General features: G+C 39.3%; 1 protein-coding gene across 3 annotated transcripts in view; it reads left to right on the forward strand.

Annotated features, from left to right (window-relative positions):
- CCDC85A (coiled-coil domain containing 85A) overlaps window positions 1–8,012 on the forward strand; it is a 194,136-nt gene extending 186,124 nt beyond the window's left edge. For all 3 annotated transcript variants that reach the window (XM_061211402.1, XM_061211400.1, XM_061211401.1), the window contains one exon: window positions 7,257–8,012. In XM_061211402.1, the coding sequence (XP_061067385.1) occupies window positions 7,257–7,346 (90 nt within the window). In that variant the 3' untranslated portion in view covers window positions 7,347–8,012. The remainder of the gene's footprint in view (window positions 1–7,256) is intronic.
- Window positions 8,013–20,460: the final 12,448 nt, after the last annotated feature.

The raw sequence follows: 20,460 nt of genomic DNA on the forward strand, positions 1-20,460 counted from the left end.
AATGTTTGTAGCATGGATGTCTTCAAATATAGGAAGTTAATAGTTGGCCAAAATAAGGAAAGATACCATATTTTTCTTTCTTTTTGCAACTGAAGTACGTTGTGCAACTTACTGAAAGTTTTCAAATAAACAAAAACCTACTCTGTTCACCATTAAATAGAAATTAAATCGTCAAACTCTAGTTAATGCTTTAATGCTTCTTTATAGAGTATTAGAAAATAGATATATGGTCTTATTCATGAAGATATTTTATTTTTTGCTTATACTTCAGCTTCAGCAATGACTTAAAAACAGATTTGGCTGAAATTTATCATTTATTTTTCTTTACCAGTAATGAGCTTTCCAATAAGTAAAATTAATAATAAGCAGTGTAAATATTTACCTCTCTGAGAAGAAACGGCAGGCAATAAAAATCATCTTAAAAACTGAGACAGTTCCTTGAAGTTTCATCAGTTCCAAAGTGTAAAACACTGTCCTCCAAATTATCTATAATTCCTAACATGTAGCCTTGGTCAAACCTTTCTGAGCCATAAAGTAAGCAGAGTGCTTCAGTCCTGCTTTTGCCACATGGGTTTCAACGACTTTTCTAAAATTGTTTTGGTTTCAGAATGATTTATCAATAGCCTGATGATGCACTCTTGTGAAGGGGACCACACTTTCCTTGGCATGCAGAAAGCAAAGAAGTAGATGAGAACTTCAGAATATTTACTTGACTTGCGGATGATTGTTTTAGCAGTCGGTTTAGCTCCCTTGTTATATTTTGCTGTAACTTAGATGAAGTGAGTTTGCTTCTCTCAAGCACATACTGATTGGGCACTGCCCTGTGTCTGGGCTGCTGGTTTATCAGCTGGCTTGCTCTCTGCGACAGCATTTGGATACTGTTTAGTACGAAGAGCACGCTAAAGAAGCTGTTACTTTAGTGTAAATCAGGCACTAGCGATCTGAAAAGCATTTTCGAAATGGGAAAATGAAGGAGTGGCTTCAATCCTGTAGTATTAGTAGCTGCACATACTCCAAAGGCAACACGCTGCCCTGCTTTCCAAACTGTTTGAAACCTGTTTCAGCCTATTGCCTTATTCAATGGCAAGTGCAGTTGGAATCAGATCAGCGCAGTGGGTCACATTGCCATCATTCCCAAATTTCTCGATGCAGCTGTGTTAGTATGGCCTAAAAGGAAGGGGAGGGCAAGGAAGAGCTATTCAATTTTCTCTGAATTCATTCTCTAATTTTCATCTAAAATTTTATCTCGAGAGGAAGATACTATGTTATAATCAGAACACGTTAAGTGTCCTCACTTGGCTGATGGGTAATGCCAAGCAACTGAAGCGTCTTGATTGGGTAACTGGAAGCTCTAGAATATAGAATACGTTCGCTTCCATGAGTTGAAACAGAAATATGTGCAAACATAGCCTCTGGGAAATGCATCTTCAGAACATCTCAGTGTAAAAAAAGAAATGTAGCCACTCAACATGTTTTGTTTGTAAAAGCTACCACTCTAGAGCTGATTTATATCGTAAGAGTGTTCTGTTCTGAAAGGAATAGTCAGGACAATGGCTCCTTTTCTCATGTTCTGATAAGTTTTTTAAAATGTCTAGGCTTTAATAAACTCCATGGTCATAGCTGTGGGGAAAGCATTGTTGTAAGTCAGTGTGAGGAGTTAGCCCACTTGTGAAAACACCACATTTTTCTTGCTTTAAAATTCCTATTAACTGGAGCTTCACTTCATTTAGTAGAAATTAACTGAATTTAAGTACACTTCTCTGAGGTACATTATAAATCGAATTTGTAGGCAAATGAGCTTGTTCCAGGAGTTCTGTAAGTAAGTTTTCTATGAATATTCACTGAGCATCGTCAGTGATTTCCTCGAAGTATAAAAAAAATGTGAACTGACTCTAATATGAGTTGAGTACCAGGGTGAGGCTTTCATTTTACCACTGTCATAGCCTTCTTTAAAGAAGTAGTACCTACATAGTAATAATGGCCAGAAGTTTTGAGTTAATGAGAAAGTAGTTTGTGAGATTATTTATTATAGATTTGAACTCGGGTAAATATCGTTGTAGTCTCAGTATCCATGAACTCGACATGAAGGTCCCACTTCGGGCCTAAGTTACTTATTTTGGTCCACCTGTTCATTGGTGCAAATTCTCAGGTGACACCTTTAGGTGTGGCTGTCAGCACTGACCCTGACAACAACAGAACCAGGGAGTTCAGCAGTGTTACAGTTCAGTGTGGATTCTACAGGAGCTTTTAGAAAAAGCTTTTTTTTTTCAATGCTACATCAATGATTTGATGTATAAGCTGATGTAGAGAAAAATAAACAGCACTCAAAGCCAAAGTTTTGCCCTCTGTTTTACTACAGAAAGTATTGACATGAAAATTTTAAAGGCATTTTGAACAGAATTGTATTCTCAATCCATTTAGTGATAATTTAGAGAAGTAGAACCTAAAATTGTTTAAAAGCATCTCATTCCAAGATGAAAAATATTTAGTGTTGCTCAAATATTTTCACAACTGGGGAGCCATTGCCTCTCTTTGCTTCTGTCAAAGAGCTGTGTCCACAGTCCTTTCCTAGGCACCGGAAACACGTCCAGGCAAGAACCGTGAGGTCACTAGTGTTAATGTTAACAAAGGTTCTTATGCTACATATTCCTGGGTTCTGACCAGTTTCAGCTGTGACTATTATCTTTTTTAGTCATTTTTTTTCTATAGGCCGTGTCTACATATCATTTGGACTGTTGAGCAATATAATTAATTAATTACATGCCAGTCTTTACAATGGAGCAAGAATTATTGACTGTCTCCAAATGGTTGACAGTCAAGTTTATCTTAATGACCAAATTAACTAAATGCATCTAATCATTAATGAATTCAATTGACTATTAGTGATGCAATAGATTTCTCTTAATGGCCATTTGAAAATCAAGGAGGATTCAGATAGCTTTCAGAACAATCAACTCTTTTAAAAGATTTTGCCATATGCTAATCCACTCTGATATGCAGACATGGAGAAAACTAAAGGTTTTTACAAAGTGGAGCTCCTTGATGATTTTTATTCATAACTAACAAGTTTTTTTTCCATGTGAAATTTGCTTTTCTTTTTCAACAAATCCAGGTCTTGGATGTTCAGGAAACTATAGATCGTCAACAGGGTAAAGAGTATGAACATGACCTTAGTGAGACAGAAAAAGCTATAGTCAGAGAAATGTGCAATGTAAGTTTAATGTGCTTTATTGTGTATTCTGTGTTGAAAGCCTCATCATAGCTTAGTTATTGCTTCATGAATACCTTCTTTTTAAAATGCTGGCCAAATGCCTTTATATTTTTATGTGAAAGTAAAACCAACCTTCCCTTGATTTGCTTTAGTAAATTTTATTGCAGTTTTATTAACACAGTAATCATGTTGTAAAATATTCAGGTAAGCGAGAATCAGCCAATTCTGTGTTCCAGAATGAATTGTGAAAGTTTTTGAATAAATTTTCTAAAATGTTACTAGTTTTGATCAAATAAATCAGTTTCCATTTCATAATTTTCCTTAATTATGTTTAAAAACCTGTGTTTAAAAACCTGTGATAAACAAAGAGAAAACAACCTTCTTCAGATTATTTGTAACTATACTTGGGGAAAAACAAAATCACCATCTTAATAGGTAATATTTGCTTAGTTCTTCATGCATATGATATGTGTGCTCCTGTCATGCCAAGCAGTATCTTTACCTCTCAGTGGTTGATGCAAGCTCAAAATAGTAAGTGGTAGATAGATATGAACTTAAGAGATAGTTAGTTAGCCACACAGAAATCTACCTTATGAAGTCATAGAAAAACACAGTTTAAAAAAAAAGACATGCTATTTTCACAATGCATAGCCTATGTAATCATTATTGCAGTTTGGATTTGATTAACTGAATTTTAGTTTTTTAGTAATATGCTTGGATATATCATTTGATCAATAATATAATTTGCGAAGCTTGTTAAAAAGCTAAGTAGAATATGATAGGGGAAGACGTTTATTAAAAGCAAAAATTCATGGCCGATTATTTTAAGCACTGATTTGAATTGGCTTTATACTGTACCTTTATCCCTATAGTCTTTGTTCATTAGGGTATCAAAATGGCTTAGAAATACCCTTCAGCTTTAGGCTATTACGACCAGATATCTCATTTATGTACCTCCCTAAGGTGTTCCTGGAATCCAGTAAATGTTAAATTCAGTCCCATAGGCATTTTAACACTCTTGCCCCAGCACATCTAGGCTCCTGCTTGCTTGCGTTGTGGCTGTTTTTCTTTCCTACATATCTGTTTTTGTCTGTTTTCGAAAGGTCGTTGGTTCTAGATGTCATAATTTCCTAAATGCATCACTGTTCATCTTCTGTAGCTTTTTGCCTGTCCTTAAGGTTTTCAATTTGAACATTTCCCTCAGATAAATTTTAAAGTTCAGACATTAGGAATTGTAAAACTAGAAGGGACCATAGAAGGTCATACCTCGAGTGGTTCTCAAAGAGTCATACAAGGCTCCTTCATAATTCAGAAGTCTGGGTTTCACCCCAGATCATGGGCAGTTGGGCTAGGAACTCCTAGGTAAGAACCCCGTACTTGCATTTTATATTTGAAGAAACTAAGACTCTGAAACTAAGTTACTTGCCCAAATTGTTCTCTAATGAACAGTGGAGTCAGACGTATACCCAGATTTTCTCTGAGGACCAGCCCTTTCCACTTTCCCAAGTGTAGTTAATCTAGGCACTGCCATTTTCTTTCCTCAAGAATGAAAATCAACGTATTGGGCTGCCCAAAAAGTTCGTTTGGGTTTTTCTGTAACATCTGTCAGAAAAACCAGACCGAACTTTTTGGCCAACCCAATAGCTTGCAGAGGAGACCATCTCCATTGTGCTTAATGGCAGAATTTCTGTAAACACACAGCAGGACTGTTTTTGAGGAAAGATTTTTAGATATTAGAAAAGTTATTTCTTAGTCATAGAAGAGACCCACTAATGAATTGGATCTCGATTAGTTTTGCATTGATTTTTGTTCGCCTATATTTCCAAAAATCCATCATTGTCCTCTTCATTTACCTTCAAAGTTTTCTAGGGCATCTTTTCTAACTGTCTGCTTTTGTCTTTGATCACCGAAATTTGAGAAAAAATGTAGTTCAAATCTGATTATTAGCACTCTTATATTTGGAAACTATTTAAAAGCTAAGAGAAAAAAGTGTTGATTTAAAATATTTGTGTCACCATGGTAAATTACATCAATATCAAAAACACATAGCAAATATTGGAGATTAAAGAAAAATACAGATTGTGAGACAGTTTCATAGTTTCTAAGAAAAAACTTACGTAAGATTATGAAACCTATTAGAGGAACTATGTGCTTTTACAGTAACGTCACAGAAATGTAAAGCTTTCTCATAATGTGATAGCCGTTAAAAGACTCAGATAGAACTTGTTTTATCTCAGTCTCTGGTATTCTTTCTGGAGATAAGTTGTCAACATCTATACAATGGAAAGACTCTTCTTCACAGCACCAAGTGCTTTTATTCTCTTCCCAAGCTATACCCCAAACATACACTGCCCTCTAAGAAATAGTAAATCTATCTTGTTGTAGTAATGGTTTTATCTTAGGTTTGTCTGTTTGGCTCTTGTCAATTCCCTGAGAACAGCTGAAATACTTGACTGGTCATCTCAGCGACCATCTCAGATACCCACCTGTTCTGCTTTCAGTTAATGAGTCACTACTCTGTGTCCGCCTTAGTATTCTGTATCCTTGGCTTATTTCAGAGTTCTGCCTTCTCTGAGTTTCCTTTCACCACGTAGTAATTTCAGGGTTAAGGCCCATTGCATTCTACATTTGAATACTTGAAGAGGGGTTGCACTTTTGAGTTGTAATCATCTACTGCCTTACGTCCCTGATCATTTGACTCTATCCTCTGCTTCTAACCAAGACATCAAAGCGTTCTGGGTAGATGTAATTGTGTATACCATTTAAGGGCTAGAAAGGCAAAGTCCATAGCATCCCTTGGCTTCCTGATTCAGAATTTGTGCCTCTTCAGTCAGTGTACTGAGAAATGACACTCTCCTAACTCCCTTGGGTACAATTTGAGCCATCCATTGCTATATCATTCCTTTCCAAATAGTTAAGGACCATAACGACAATTCCCTTCAAATATGACAGAATATCTCCACCACATAAAACAGAGAGACTAATAGCTACACGGGCTTCGAAATGAAGGTAGACAGAACCCTATATATTCTCATGTAGTACTGTGAATAGTACTTGGCTTCCCTGGAGTATCTGCTCTTTTTAAAAGAGAAAACAGAGAAATACAATCTATGAATAATTAATGAGCCAACAGGTTTGTATTCATGTTAGAGCAATGCAAATTTTTGTGGAATTAATCAATCTGATCATAATCCTAATAGTGAAACACTCTAAGAGGGTTATGACTTACTGTGTGTTTCCTAATGTTAGTATATTGGCATGTCGTTGTTGAATTCAGTAACAATTACTTATTATTAATCTCACCTTTTGCTACTGTCCCTTTAAAATGGCCCAATTTTTAGCATATTGTAATTGTATCTATTTTAGTGACTCTTGAATTTATTCTTACCTTTTTTCCCTGCATCTGTATGCTTTCTGTTGTGGTAATCCAAGATACCATACTGTTGGGTAGCTAAGATTTATGATAACTGAGGCCCCCATTTCGCAGGGGAAACCAGGGAAATCTACCACTGACCCTTAAGGCCACCACCTCAGGACTTTAAACCACTAAGGACAATGAAGGAGCGTTTGTTCTTAGCTATTTAACATTTTGGTATCCCTCATTTTAGATGTATAATATAGGAACCAGGATGATTTTGCTCATGTGTTCTTAATTCTGGCTAGATATTAGAATCATGTTGAAAGCTTTAAAAAAAAAAAAAAATAGATGACCATACCTGTTTGAGAGTAACTCCCAGTGTGCAGCTAGAGTTGATGACCACTCTCATAGCTAGTGTAAGCTGGCACATCATTCTTTAATTCTGACCCTGGTTGCTAACAAAGTGTAGTAGTCCCATCTGTTGAGCAGTTCTTGTGATTTAGAAATTTGCATCACATTTCATTTTGTGTTTGTGTTTGACAAAATATGTGAATATTTTGTCTCTTGTCTTATATTCCTTTTTGTCCCTCAGATTCCCGCTTAAAAAAAGAAAAAAAAAAAAACATACACATGTCTTTGCAGAAGAGAACAATTAAGATGCTTACTTTTTTTTCTTCTTTTCTAAAGGTTGTATGGAGGAAACTTGGAGATGCTGCAGGTTCGTGTCCTGGAATTAGGCAGCACTTGTCTGGAAACCAGTACAAAGGACCCATGTGAGAAGGACTCTCTTTCAAACATGACATCACCACTGCAAGAGAGACAGAAGAAAAGAGTGGATTTCCACAAACCTGGACTCATGGAATAACATGGAGTGATTGTACATTGCACATATTTTCCCTCTAAAATCTTTAGTTGTATAACTGAAGTTGTATTTTGTCTCTCACTTCAATGTTCACAACAGTCAATCTCAAACAAGGTAGCTTTGAAAATCACCATTTTGGTACCAATATTTTCATTAGAACTAAAAGTTTTTGACTCTACAGATCGAAGATTGTAATTGGGAAACCTGCATGATTGGAAGAGTCCAGTAGAGCCTCTGTGGTTTTGATAGAATTGAATCATTGCATATAATGGTGGGAGTGTTCTACCATATTGTTCCAGATAAGAGGTGGTTTCCAGCTTCCCAAGTTGGAGAGTTGGTCACCTATTATATTTTAGTTAATAAAATACTAGTTCCTGATGCATAATCGATTTGAACGCAAGATAAGATTAGGTTTCTGGGATTTTGTTTTGACTTTTGAGGTGCTAAAAATACCACATAAATTTTCCTTATCAGCTAGGAGGGTAGCAAGACTTTGTCAAGCGCTTATCAGCGAGTACCATTTATTTCAATTGATGAAAGTAAATATATCTTTTCTTTTCATCTTAATGTATTGTTCATGAAGACACATCTTGGGAACATATCAACCTCCATCTTCAGTGTATTCATTAATGTTAATATTAATAGTTTCAATTAAAGAACAAGCAAACAATTTTTCTAAGTGTTTCCAGCTGTGAGATGTCAATTTCTACAATTTAGTTTCTAGACATGCTGTTATACTTAATAAACTTTCTGTAAACTTTAAAATATTGCACTGCATTTATGAAAAAAAGCTTTCTTAGCCTACAGCAGCTATGTAACATTTTTATGAAACTGACGCATGTCCTTCATTATTGAAGCTAAAAGCTCTTGTTCAGATTGCTTGAGGTTTGAAAAGGAGGTGTGCTAGCTTTGCTTAGTTTTCCTTATTTTTGGTGTGTGTGTATATATATATATATATATATATATGTGTGTGTGTGTGTATATATATATATATATATATATATAACAGACTGTGTGTATTGGAAATGCTATGATAGGTATTTTGTGTTTATCCAAATGCAACGATAGTTTCTTGTATGAATGTGCAAGAGGCCTGTGACCGAATGCTAAGTTTATATTGTAGTTTAAGATTATAAAAGTAGGAATGCAACAATTCCCAGATTTCTTCTAAATTACTCAGATTTGATTCATAGCAGATATTCTGTTGTTGCTCTTGTTTTTAAACAAACAGGCTCATTATACATGTATTAATTGTCATTGGTGAAGGAATTGTTACACTTTTTTGAATGTTACTGTGATGAAAAAGCAGCCCTCTGGTCTCAGAAAATATTTATGAATTAATTTGCTATAGAATTCTCTAATTATTGTAATTGGGTTATCATTTAAGCTTTTCTTTTAAAATGTTATATATTTTAAGAATATTATTACTCTATAAAAGAAAATTGCTATATTTACACCTTCTCTTGAAAAGCTTTCATCTTTAAATTGTTGTATTCCTACACTCTGAAGACATTTAAAACAAGTTTCTGTGCCTGCAGTAGAGCCTGCAGAAGCTAATACAAGGAACACTGGTCTTTTGACAAAATACTTGTGTAGATTTTGATACTGTATTAAAAATATTTTTTTAAAGTTCTGCATAAAATTGAGTATCAAGTATATGTGTTCATCTTAGCAATGATAATAAATTATTTAATCGCAGTGGTTTTTTTTCTTCAAAATGTTTTTCCTAAATTGAGATTTCTAATAGTCACTAAATATCATATTACTCCTGTATGATGACAGTAATGATAGTAATACAGATGATTCATTGTCTTAAATATAAGACAAAGGCATGTTTAAATATGCTCTTAATAAGGGATTTAATATTGAGATTCCTCAATTCATTATTTTCTAGTATAATGTAGTTAAAAATTTAGAATATTTAAGAATATTTAAAAATTAGTTATAAACTCTTCCCCTTGTTCTTCTAATTCATATAGAATATTAAACTTCAATTATTTATTATTAAAATATTAGTAATCACAAGGAGATACACCAGAGAGAAAATATTAAAGAAATGGAAAACTCTGCATCTGTATTTAAGAAGCTTATATACATTATTGAGGAAAGATAATACACACATATGACCAAGACGTAAATTAGAGAACACACACACACGCTCAGGTAGAGAACTTGGAAATCACTCACACAACTGTGGAACAAGGCTTCCTACACTTAGCATTAGTCTGTACTTTAAATGACATAGTAGATGGACAGCCCAGGGCCTGAATCTTGCTACTGCCCAATATGTTTATCAATAAGAGTGAGTGGCACCCCTCTGTTACATGACCAGTTTATTAGTTTATGATTTCATTTTCCCTGGAACAAAGGTTAATTTACATATCTTAGTAGATGATCTTTACCAGCCTTGAAGCTGATTGTCAGTCTACCAGAATCTAAGCTTCTTAAATTAATGCTTTGTAAGTTTCTAGCACCTGCTCAAGGCACTACAGAAAATTTAGATCATATGTGACATCCAGCAAAATGCTGACAGTCTAATTGGGATGATTGTTCGACAGTTCAGTTAACTTTTAACGAATGCCTACCACTACCATATGAGTAAACACACTTTGGTTCCTCACTCAAGATGCTGACTGTTCAAGAAATACATGGAACCGTAGTATCTTGGATACCAGCAGAAGCTTCCTTTATCCTTGAGATCTAGATAAGTTTGCCTCAAACATCTATTTTCATCATCTTGAGGAAGTGCTAAGTCTCCTAGTGCCTTCCACTCATTTCCAGAGTTTTCACTCTATGTAAGCATCCTGTTGCCTCATTCGGCTTCACCTCAAGTGCAAACTGATTCTCCATTAGAAATCTTGTCACCCATTCTTGGAAAGGATCTGCCTACTTCAAGCTGGCTTATCAAAGTAAATTCCCAACAAGCTCAAGACACCTCTATGAGGAATTCATACATTGACTTCTAAAAGAAAAATTTCTCCATCTCATTACACAATTAAAGGACAATATATCAGATTGAACCATATGAGATTGCCAATATTTGACCATCTTTGGATTACCAAAACAGCATATGGTACAACTTGGTATGATTAAGAGATTTTTGGTGGGAATAGACACAATAGAAGTTTGTGTCAGCATATTGAGCTGGAGCAATATGAAGTATGCTTTACTACGTGCAGCATTGAATAAAGGCCTTTGGCTTAGTGAGGCTGCCTTCGGGGCGGCAAGTTCAGCATGTGACTATAATTAGCTCTGTGCATTTGAGACTTAATCTCATTGAGCCTCAGTGTCCTGATGTGCTGAGTGGAGATAACATCTATCTTGCTGAGTTACTGTAAGGTTCTTAGTAGCCTCCCTAGTTCCAAAGTTCAATGATCTTGACAGTCCACAAGAAACAATGGCGATCCTTTAAGACATAGGAGCCTAGACCCGTGAGCTGTGGCAGTTTATACCATTAGGCTGGGGGAAGGAACCACAACACTGAAGGGACTCTATCTACCACACAGATTCTAGCTGCACATTCGTACTTTCAAGCTCTGTTCTTTACATATCATCAGCCTACCACAGGCCTTGTTACGACCAATCACATATTGTGATTTTGGAAATGGAGAAAAAGGACATGTGTCTGATTCTCATACAGGAACAGTATGTTCGAAAAACAATTTCTACAACCATTTAATTCTGTATTTGTCTTTCATGTCACTGTAGGCATAATACTTTCAATTCAAAATGGCAGAATGAGTACCTGTTGCAGCTTTGCCCTCTTGCCTTGAACCCTAAAAATGATTGAAAAGGTACTTAATAAACTCATAATTCCAGTAGAACATAAAAAGTGCTGTACTCTATGGACCAGCAATTATGATGAATTCTTGAAAGAAGGGAGACAAACCGTATCTTGTTGAAGAATGGATCCATAATTCAAAGTACATGATGGAGGGTATTGTTTAAAAAGGATGCATGGCTGCAAGGATGTTTCAAACAAGGAAGAGTTTGATACACGCATTGCATGGAGATTCTGGGATAATTGACAATAGCCAGACGTTTTGACTCCTGCATATAACCTTTCCCTCCCTGGGTCAGACATAGAACAAGAGATAATTACTCACAGGCTGGAACAGAGAGTAAGTATGACTGAATCAGAGACACAGTGCAAAGTCTTTGGATTGGTAACACCCAGAGGAAAAGGGACCCTCTGTGCTCGGATCCTTAGCTACTAATAACACCCTGCCTAGAAGTTTGTCCCACCACCTCCTTTGCACTTAATTTAGAGAGGCTGAAGTATCTCCAAAACCCAGCGTCCTGACCTGCTTCTTTAGGCAAGTGGTAGAATAAACACAGGAGGCTAATAGGGAAGTTTCAATACTAACATGAGTATATAACCAAACATCACCCAACATTTCTCTCACTGTCTTCCATTTCCTTCATCCTTCCTTCCTTCTCTTTCCTAGTTGTTTTCTAACTGCCCTATTTTATGAGTTTAAATGTTAAAGGCACTTCAAAACCATTTGGAAGTAAGGATAAATCATAAGTGAAGTATAGTCTCATTTAACTGGAATTTAAGAATGTGTCTTTAAAAAGCAATATCCTCTCATTTTGCAGAAATGTTTCTCAGAGTTTTGATGCCCAAGTTATAATTCCATTTGGTCTTATTACCAAGGCGGCTTTCATTTCCTATCCCAGGACCTTTAGTTTTCTAGATCCTGTTCTAAAGTGATAGCATACAATATACAACATCATACTTGCCATGGCAACAACAGATTCATATGCTAATCAGGAACGCAGCACATTTGTGTTTTATAGAAGCACAAAGGCCTCTAAAATTGGCCTTTGATCCTATGGGCCATTGTTGGGTGTGGGCCAAGCTGGATGGGCTTAATACAGCATTATACAAAATCTGTTTTCCCTTTGCAAAAATCTGGGTTAGGTATGAATGGGTTTCTGACAGCCCAGTTAACAGTCTCTAGGGCTTTTTCCTTTCTTTTTTTTTTTTTTTTTTTTTTGTAACCATCACCATTCCCCAGGCTCAGTCTAGCCCTACCACTCAATATTGAACACATTGATTGGCTACCCAAGATTCAGTTTTCTCTTTTTCCTAAGACAGTTCTCCTTTGCTGTAGAAAGACAATGCTCTTCTACACTGTCCAAGAGAATCAGGAGAAGTGTTTCCAACTCCATAGCTGAATCTTGATTATTTTAAAGCCTAGACTCACAAAGTCCATCTTGGTAATCTCATCCTACTTGCTAGTAATTGATTCAGGAAGCCAATCTTCAGCCAATCAGCACACAGCATTCCTACGGCCCAACTGAGGCAACATGGCCTAACAAGGCTCATCTAAATTCTTGGGGAAGAAATTTTATTTTGTGGATAGGGGAGAGGCTTTTTTTTCTCTTGTTGGATGTATAAGGAAGAGTCGTCTGTTGCAAAAAGCCATATTGGCTGTTATTGAGAAGTCATCCAGAGGAGAAAGCATGCATACAGTTAAGGGTAGGGCCAAGAGAACTGTGGAGAAAGGGAGCTGAACTTTGATTATACCTTGTCTGGAGTCCACCCTCTTCTGGACTCTCAGAGATTCAAATTTTCCTTACTGTTTTTGATTTGGGATTTTTTACTGACTAATATTGTACACTTTAAATGTTATGAATTGAATATCTGGTCTCCTGATGTAGAAAATTGCAGGATATTCTATGATGATGGCTTAGTTGTATTGGGAAGAACAAGGAGTGTGTTCAAACAACTGATTCCTCTAACTACTGTCACAAAAGAGAGGTTCTATGTTATCTTTATGTAGTCGAATAAAAAGAAATTAGCAAAAAAAAAAAAGAAATTAGCAAGAAGGGAGATCAAGATGGTGGATCATATGGAGCTTATCTCCCCCCACAGACACCTCAAAAATACATCTACACTTGGAACAATTCCCATGGAAAACTAACTGGAAACTGTTAGAAAGACTCCTATAAAACCAATGCTGAGGGGACTTCCCTGGTGGTTCAGTGGTTAAGACTCTGTGCTTCTAAGGCAGGGGGCATGGATTCGGTCTCTGGTCGGGGAACTAAGATCCCACACACTGCATGGCATGGACAAAAATGAATAAATAAATAAATAAAATTAAAAAAAAAAACAAACCAATGCTGCAAGAAAGATACACATGTATTTGGGTAGGATGGGAAGAGAAGCATTGGGTCAGGATCTGTGCCCCTGGGAGGGGACCAAGAGGAAAAGGGAGATTGCACAGGCAGACAGTCACCCTGGGTAGTGAGTGGGTCGAGCCACAGACTGGGTTTCCCAGTCCTGGGATCCTATGTGTAGGAGACAAGCCCATTTGGCTAATTGGAAAAGCACTGGGACAGATAGACTGGAGAAGTCTAGACTCCACTCCTGAGGAATGTGCAGGTGCTGGTTTGCCCCCAGGCATGGCGGAGAAAGGTCCCTAGCCCAAGCCAAGTGAACGCTCTGGCCCTGCCCACTTCCTGCCATAGTCTAGCACTAGATCTGGGGTGGCCACAGCAGGGGAAAAATGCCACCATGGGCTTTGTCTGAGCAGAGCCCCGGATGCCTATACAGGCAGAGCATTGGACCTCTGTAAGCACACAAGCTCTCCTTGCTTCAGCACTCCCCTCCTTTGGGGCAAAGGTCCCAGTGTGGGGAGAAGGAAAAACACACAATTAAAGCGAACAGAGCTAGCTTGAGCCCAACTCTCAGGTCTTCTATTCTAGCAACTTGGGAGGAGACACACACCCCTGACAGGGCAGTGATGGCCACTGAGCAGAAAGGAAGTCCCGCCTCACACCCTTCTCAGACTCTAGCTCTTCTATCACCAGCCACACCCCCTACCAAGGTGACAGCTGCCAGCACTCCCTGAGGAAAGACATGACTGGCATCCACATCAAATTCAGCCCTATCACCAAGGCACTGAACACTGAACATGCAGTTTACATAGGTACACTCCCACATAAGAACACCCCTTCAAGACCAAAGTAGGTAACTATTTCACCTAAATTCGTAGAGACAGAGAAAGTTAAATAAAATGAAAAGGGAAAGGAACTAAGCTTAATTGAAAGAGCAAGAGAAAACCTCTGAAAAAATAATGAAACAGAAATAGGCAATTTACCAGACAGATAATTCAAAATATTGGTAATAATATGGCTAACTGAATTAGGGAAGAAGATTGATCTAAACACAGATCATTTTCTTGAGGAACTAGAAATTATAAAGAAGCAGCAAACAAAAATAGATAATTCAATACCTGAGATAAAAAGCATACTAGGAACAATGAATAGCATACTAAATGACACAGAAGAATGCATAAGTGATCGGGAAGATAGAATAATAATGGAAATCATCCAATCAGAACAGCAGACAAACAAATGAAACAATATGAGTACAACATATGAGATCTCTGGTATAACATCAAATGTGCCAACATTTGCATTAGAGGGGTTCCAGAAGGAAAAGAGAGAAAGAAGGGTTTTGAAAAACTGATTGAAGAAATTATGGCTGAAAACTTCCCCAACCTAAAGAAGGAAATAAATATCTAGGTATAGGAAGCACAGAGGTCCCAATCAAGACGAACCCAAATAGACCTATACCAAGACATAATTAAAATGGCAAAAGTTAAGGATAGAGAATTCTAAAAGCAGCAAGAGAAAAAGTCATATCCAAGGGAATCCCCATAAGGCAAATCAATGTGATACACCACATTAACAAAAGGAAAGACAAAAACCACCTGATCATCTCAATCGATGCAGAAAAAGCATTTGACAAAATTCAACATCTATTCATGATAAAAACTCTCACCAAGGTGGGTATAGAGGGAACAAATCTCAACATATAAAGGCCGTTTTTGACAAACCCACAGCCAACATCATACTTAAAGGTGAAAAAGCTTAAAGTATTCCTGCTATACTTAGAAACAAGACAAGGATTTCTACTCTCACCACTTCATTAAACATAGTATAAGAAGTCTTAGTCACAGCAATCAGACAGTAAAAGAAATAAAAGTTATCCAAATTGGAAAGGAAGAGGTAAAACTGTATTTGTAGTTGACATAATACTTTATATGGAGAACTCTAAAGTCTCTAACAAAAATCTACTAGAACTAATAAATGAATTCAGCAAGGGTGTAGGATACAAGATTAATATACAGAAATCTGCTGTGTTTTTATACACTAATAATAAATTATCAGAAAGAGAAAGTAAAAAAAAAATCCTGTTTAAAACACATCAAAAAGAATAAAATACCTAGGAGTAAACTTAACCATGGAAGTGAAACACCTATACTCTGAAAACTATAAAACACTGATGAAGGAAATTGAAGATGATACAAAGAAATGGAAAGATATCCTATGCTCTTGGATTGGAAGAATTAATATTGTTAAAATGGCCATACTACTGAAAGCAATCTATAGATTTAGTGCAATTCCTATCAAAATACCCTTGACATTTTTCACAGAACCACAACAAATAATCTTTAAATTCATATAGAACCACAAAAGACCTCAAACTTCCAAAGCAATCTTGAGAGAAAAGAAGAAAGCTGGAGTTATAACCTTCCCAGACATCAGACAACAAAGCTACAGTAATCAAAACAGCATGGTATGGGCACAAAAACAGACATATAGATCAATGGACCAGAATAGAGAGCTCAGAAATAAACCCCTACACATACAGTCAATTAACCTATGACAAAAGAGGCCAGAATATACAATGCAGAAAAGACAGTTTCTTCAACGAGCGGTGCTAAGAATACTGGACAGCCACGTGATTAGAACATTCCCTCGTGCCATGTACAAAAATAAACCCAAAATGGTTGAAAGACCTAAATGTAAGAATGGAAAGCATACAACTCCTAGAAGAGCACATATGCACAACACTCTGACATAAATTGTAGCAGTATTTTCTTGGACCGGTCTCTGAAGTCAAGAGAAACAAAAGCAAAAATAAACAAATGCGGCCTAATTAAATTTAAAAACTTTCAAACAGCAAAGGAAACCATCTAAAAAAAAGACAACCTAAAGAGTGGGAGAAAATATTTGCAAATGATGCAACCAACAGGGGGTTAATATCCAAAATATACAAACAGCTCATACAACTCAATATCTGAAAAACAAATAACCTAGAGAGAGCGGGATCAAGATGGTGAACTAGCAGGACATGGAGTTCATCTCCCCTCACAAACATCAAGAATACATCTATATATGGGAAAATTCTTACAGAAAACTAACTGGAAACAGGCAGAACTCCTATATAACCAAAGCTGCAAGAAAGATCTCCATGTAAGAGGGTAGGACAGAAAAAAGGCATTGGGTTAGGACCTGCACCCCTGGGAAGGATCTGAAAGGGAGAGAAGGTCTTCTCTGGAGAACCCTCACCCTAGGGAGCAGGCAGGTCAAGCCACAATCTGGGCATCCCAGTCCTGGGGGCCTACCTGGAGGAGACAAGCCGCCTTGGCTGCTGGGAGAACCACTGGGACAGACAGAAGGGCTGGAGAAACCTAGACTCTACTCACGAGGAGTGCATGTGTGCTGGTTTGCCAACAATCATGGTGGAGAGAACCTTGCACTGTGGGATCTCACCTCACTGCCACACTCCCCAATCCAAACAGGGCAAACACCCCGGCTCTGCACACTCCACACCAAAGCTTGGCATGGTCCTGGGAAAAGACTTAGTCTAGGTACACAGACACAGATGGGTATCTGGGATGTGATCCGAGTGGGGCAGTGGGGGCCACTGTCAGCACACACAAGAGGCAATGGCACAGGAGCACACTGCAGCGTAGAGCTGGAACACTGGCAGACAAGCCCTGAGAGAGGACTCAGAATCTAGCTGTGCAGAGACAGCCTGGGGGACTTGGGTGTGGCTCAGGCAGGGCAGCGTCAGCCATGCAGTGCAGGAGCATGCAATGGTTCATCTCATAGTGAGACCACCCTGGTCCTGCCCACTCTACACCAAAGCTTAGTGCTGGATCTGGGGCAGACAGGTCCTGGGAGAAGACTACCACAGAAGCAGCCCAGGTCTTAGGCAGCATTGCAGCCACCTCAATTCCTGCATTCAGAATGCCCTACCCTCAGCCCCAGCCTACTCCACACCACAGCCTTGCACTAGATCTGGGATGAACACAAGAGCGGAAGGGATGTGTCTTTGGTCTGCTTCTGAGCAGAGTTGCAGACACCTACACAGGCAGTGCATATGTCCTCTGTGACCTCATGGGTATCACTTCAGCAATCACCTCCTTTGGGGCAGGACATGCACTCAAGGGCAATGAAGGCTGATTGAACATGACCCTCGGGACTTCTACTCCAACAACTGGGGAGCAGACTCCACTCCTGACAGAGCAGTGACAGCCACAGAGCAGAGAGCAAGTCTTACATCACACCCTGCACAGGCTTTATATCCTCCAACACCAACCACACCCCCTATCAAGGGGATAAAGTCCAGCACACCCTGAGGAAAGACGTGGCTGGAGTCTATATCAAAACCAGCCCTCGGAGATTTGAGAAGATGATGGAAGCGTAAGACGCAGAGATCACCTTCCTCCCCACAAATACATCAGAAATACATCTACATGTGGAACAACTCCTACAGAACACCTACTGAACGCTGGCAGAAGACCTCAGACCTCCCAAAAGGCAAGAAACTCCCCACGTACCTGGGTAGGGCAAAAGAAAAAAGAAAAAACAGAGACAAAAGAATAGACATGCACCAGTGGGAGGGAGCTGTGAAGGAGGAAAGGCTTCCATGCACTAGGAAGCCCCTTCGCGGGCGGAGACTGCGGGTGGCGGAGGGGGGAAGCTTCGGAGCCACGGAGGAGAGCGCAGCAACAGGAGTGTGGAGAGCAAAGCGGAGAGATTCCCGCACAGAGGATGGGTGCCGACCTGCATTCACCAGCCCGAGAGGCTTGTCTGCTCACCCGCCGGGGCGGGCGGGGGCTGGGAGCTGAGGCTCAGGCTTCGGTTGGATCCCAGGGAGAGGACTGGGGGTGGCGGCATGAACACAGCCTGAAGGGGTTAGCGCACCACGGTTAGCCGGGAGGGAGTCCGGGAAAAGGTCTGGAGCTGCCGAACAGGCAAGAGACTTTTTCTTGCGTCTTTGTTTCCTGGTGCGCGAGGAGAGGGGATTCAGAGCGCCGCCTAAATGAGCTCCAGAGACGGGCGCAAGCCGCGGCTATCAGCGCGGACCCCAGAGACGGGCATGAGACGCTAAGGCTGCTGCTGCCGCCACCAAGAAGCCTGTGTGCGAGCACAGGTCACTATCCACACCTCCCCTCCCGGGAGCCTGTGCAGCCCGCCACTGCCAGGGTCCCGTCATCCAGGGACAACTTCCCTGGGAGAAAACATGGCGCGCCTCAGGCTGCTGCAACGTCACGCCGGCCTCTGCCGCCGCAGGCTCGCCCCGCATCCGTACCCCTCCCTCCCCATGCCTGAGTGAGCCAGAGCCCCCAAAGCAGCTGCTCCTTTAACCCCATCCTGTCTGAGCGAAGAACACACGCCCTCAGGCGACCTACACGCAGAGGCGGGTCCAAATCCAAAGCTGAACCCCAGGAGCTGTGCGAACAAAGAAGAGAAAGGGAAATTTCTCCCAGCAGCCTCAGAAGCAGCGGATTAAAGCTCCACAATCAACTTGATGTACCTGCATCTGTGGAATACCTGAATAGACAACGAATCATCCCAAATTGAGGAGGTGGACTTTGGGAGCAAGATATATTATTTTTTCCCCTTTTCCCCTTTTTGTGAGTGTGTATGTGTATGCTTCTGTGTGAGATTTTGGCTGTATAGCTTTGCTTTCACCATTTATCCTAGGGTTCTGTCCGTCTGTTTTTTTTTGTTTGTTTTTGTTTTTTAACTTTTAAAAATTTTTTTCTTAATAATTATTTTTCATTTTAATAACTTTATTTTATTTTAACTTACTTTATTTCATCCTCTTTCTTTCTTTCTATTTTTTCTCCCTTTTATTCTGAGCCGGGTGGAGGACAGGCTCTTGGTGCTCCAGCCAGGCGTCAGGGTGGTGCCTCTGAGGTGGGAGAGCCAACTTCAGGACACTGGTCCACAAGAGACCTCCCAGCTCCACATAATATCAAACGGCGAAAATCTCCCAGATATCTCCATCTCAACACCAAGACCCAGCTTCACTCAATGACCAGCAAGCTACAGTGCTGGACACCCTATGCCAAACAACTAGCAAGACAGGAACACAGCCCCATCCATTAGCAGAGAGGCTGCCTAAAATCATAATAAGGCCACAGACACCCCAAAACACACCACCAGATGTGGACCTCCCCACCAGAAAGACAAGATCCAGCCTCATCCACCAGAACACAGGCACTAGTCCCCTCCACCAGGAAACCTACACAACCCACTGAACCAACCTTAGCCACTGGGGACAGACACCAAAAACAACGGGAACTATGAACCTGCAGCCTGCGAAAAGGAGACCCCAAACACAGTAAGATAAGCAAAATGAAAAGACAGAAAAACACACAGCAGATGAAGGAGCAAGGTCAAAACACACCAGACCTAACAAATGAAGAGGAAATAGGCAGTCTACCTGAAAAAGAATTCAGAATAATGATAGTAAAGATGATCAAAAATCTTGGAAATAGAATAGACAAAATGCAAGAAACATTTAACAAGGACCTAGAAGACATAAAGAGGAAACAAGCAATAATGAACAACACAATAAATGAAATTAACAATACTCTAGAAGGGATCAATAGCAGAATAACTGAGGCAGAAGAACGGATAAGTGACCTGGAAGATAAAATAGTGGAAATAACTACTGCAGAACAGAATAAAGAAAAAAGAATGAAAAGAAATGAGGACAGTCTCAGAGACCTCTGGGACAACATTAAACGCACCAACATTTGAATTATAGGGGTCCCAGAAGAAGAAGAGAAAAAGAAAGGGACTGAGAAAATATTTGAAGAGATTATAGTTGAAAACTTCCCTAATATGGGAAAGGAAATAGTTAATCAAGTCCAGGAAGAACAGAGAGTCCCATACAGGATAAATCCAAGGAGAAACACGCCAAGACAC

The sequence above is a fragment of the Eubalaena glacialis genome, chromosome 14 (assembly GCF_028564815.1).
Source record: "Eubalaena glacialis isolate mEubGla1 chromosome 14, mEubGla1.1.hap2.+ XY, whole genome shotgun sequence".
Taxonomy (NCBI): Eukaryota; Metazoa; Chordata; class Mammalia; order Artiodactyla; family Balaenidae; genus Eubalaena; species Eubalaena glacialis.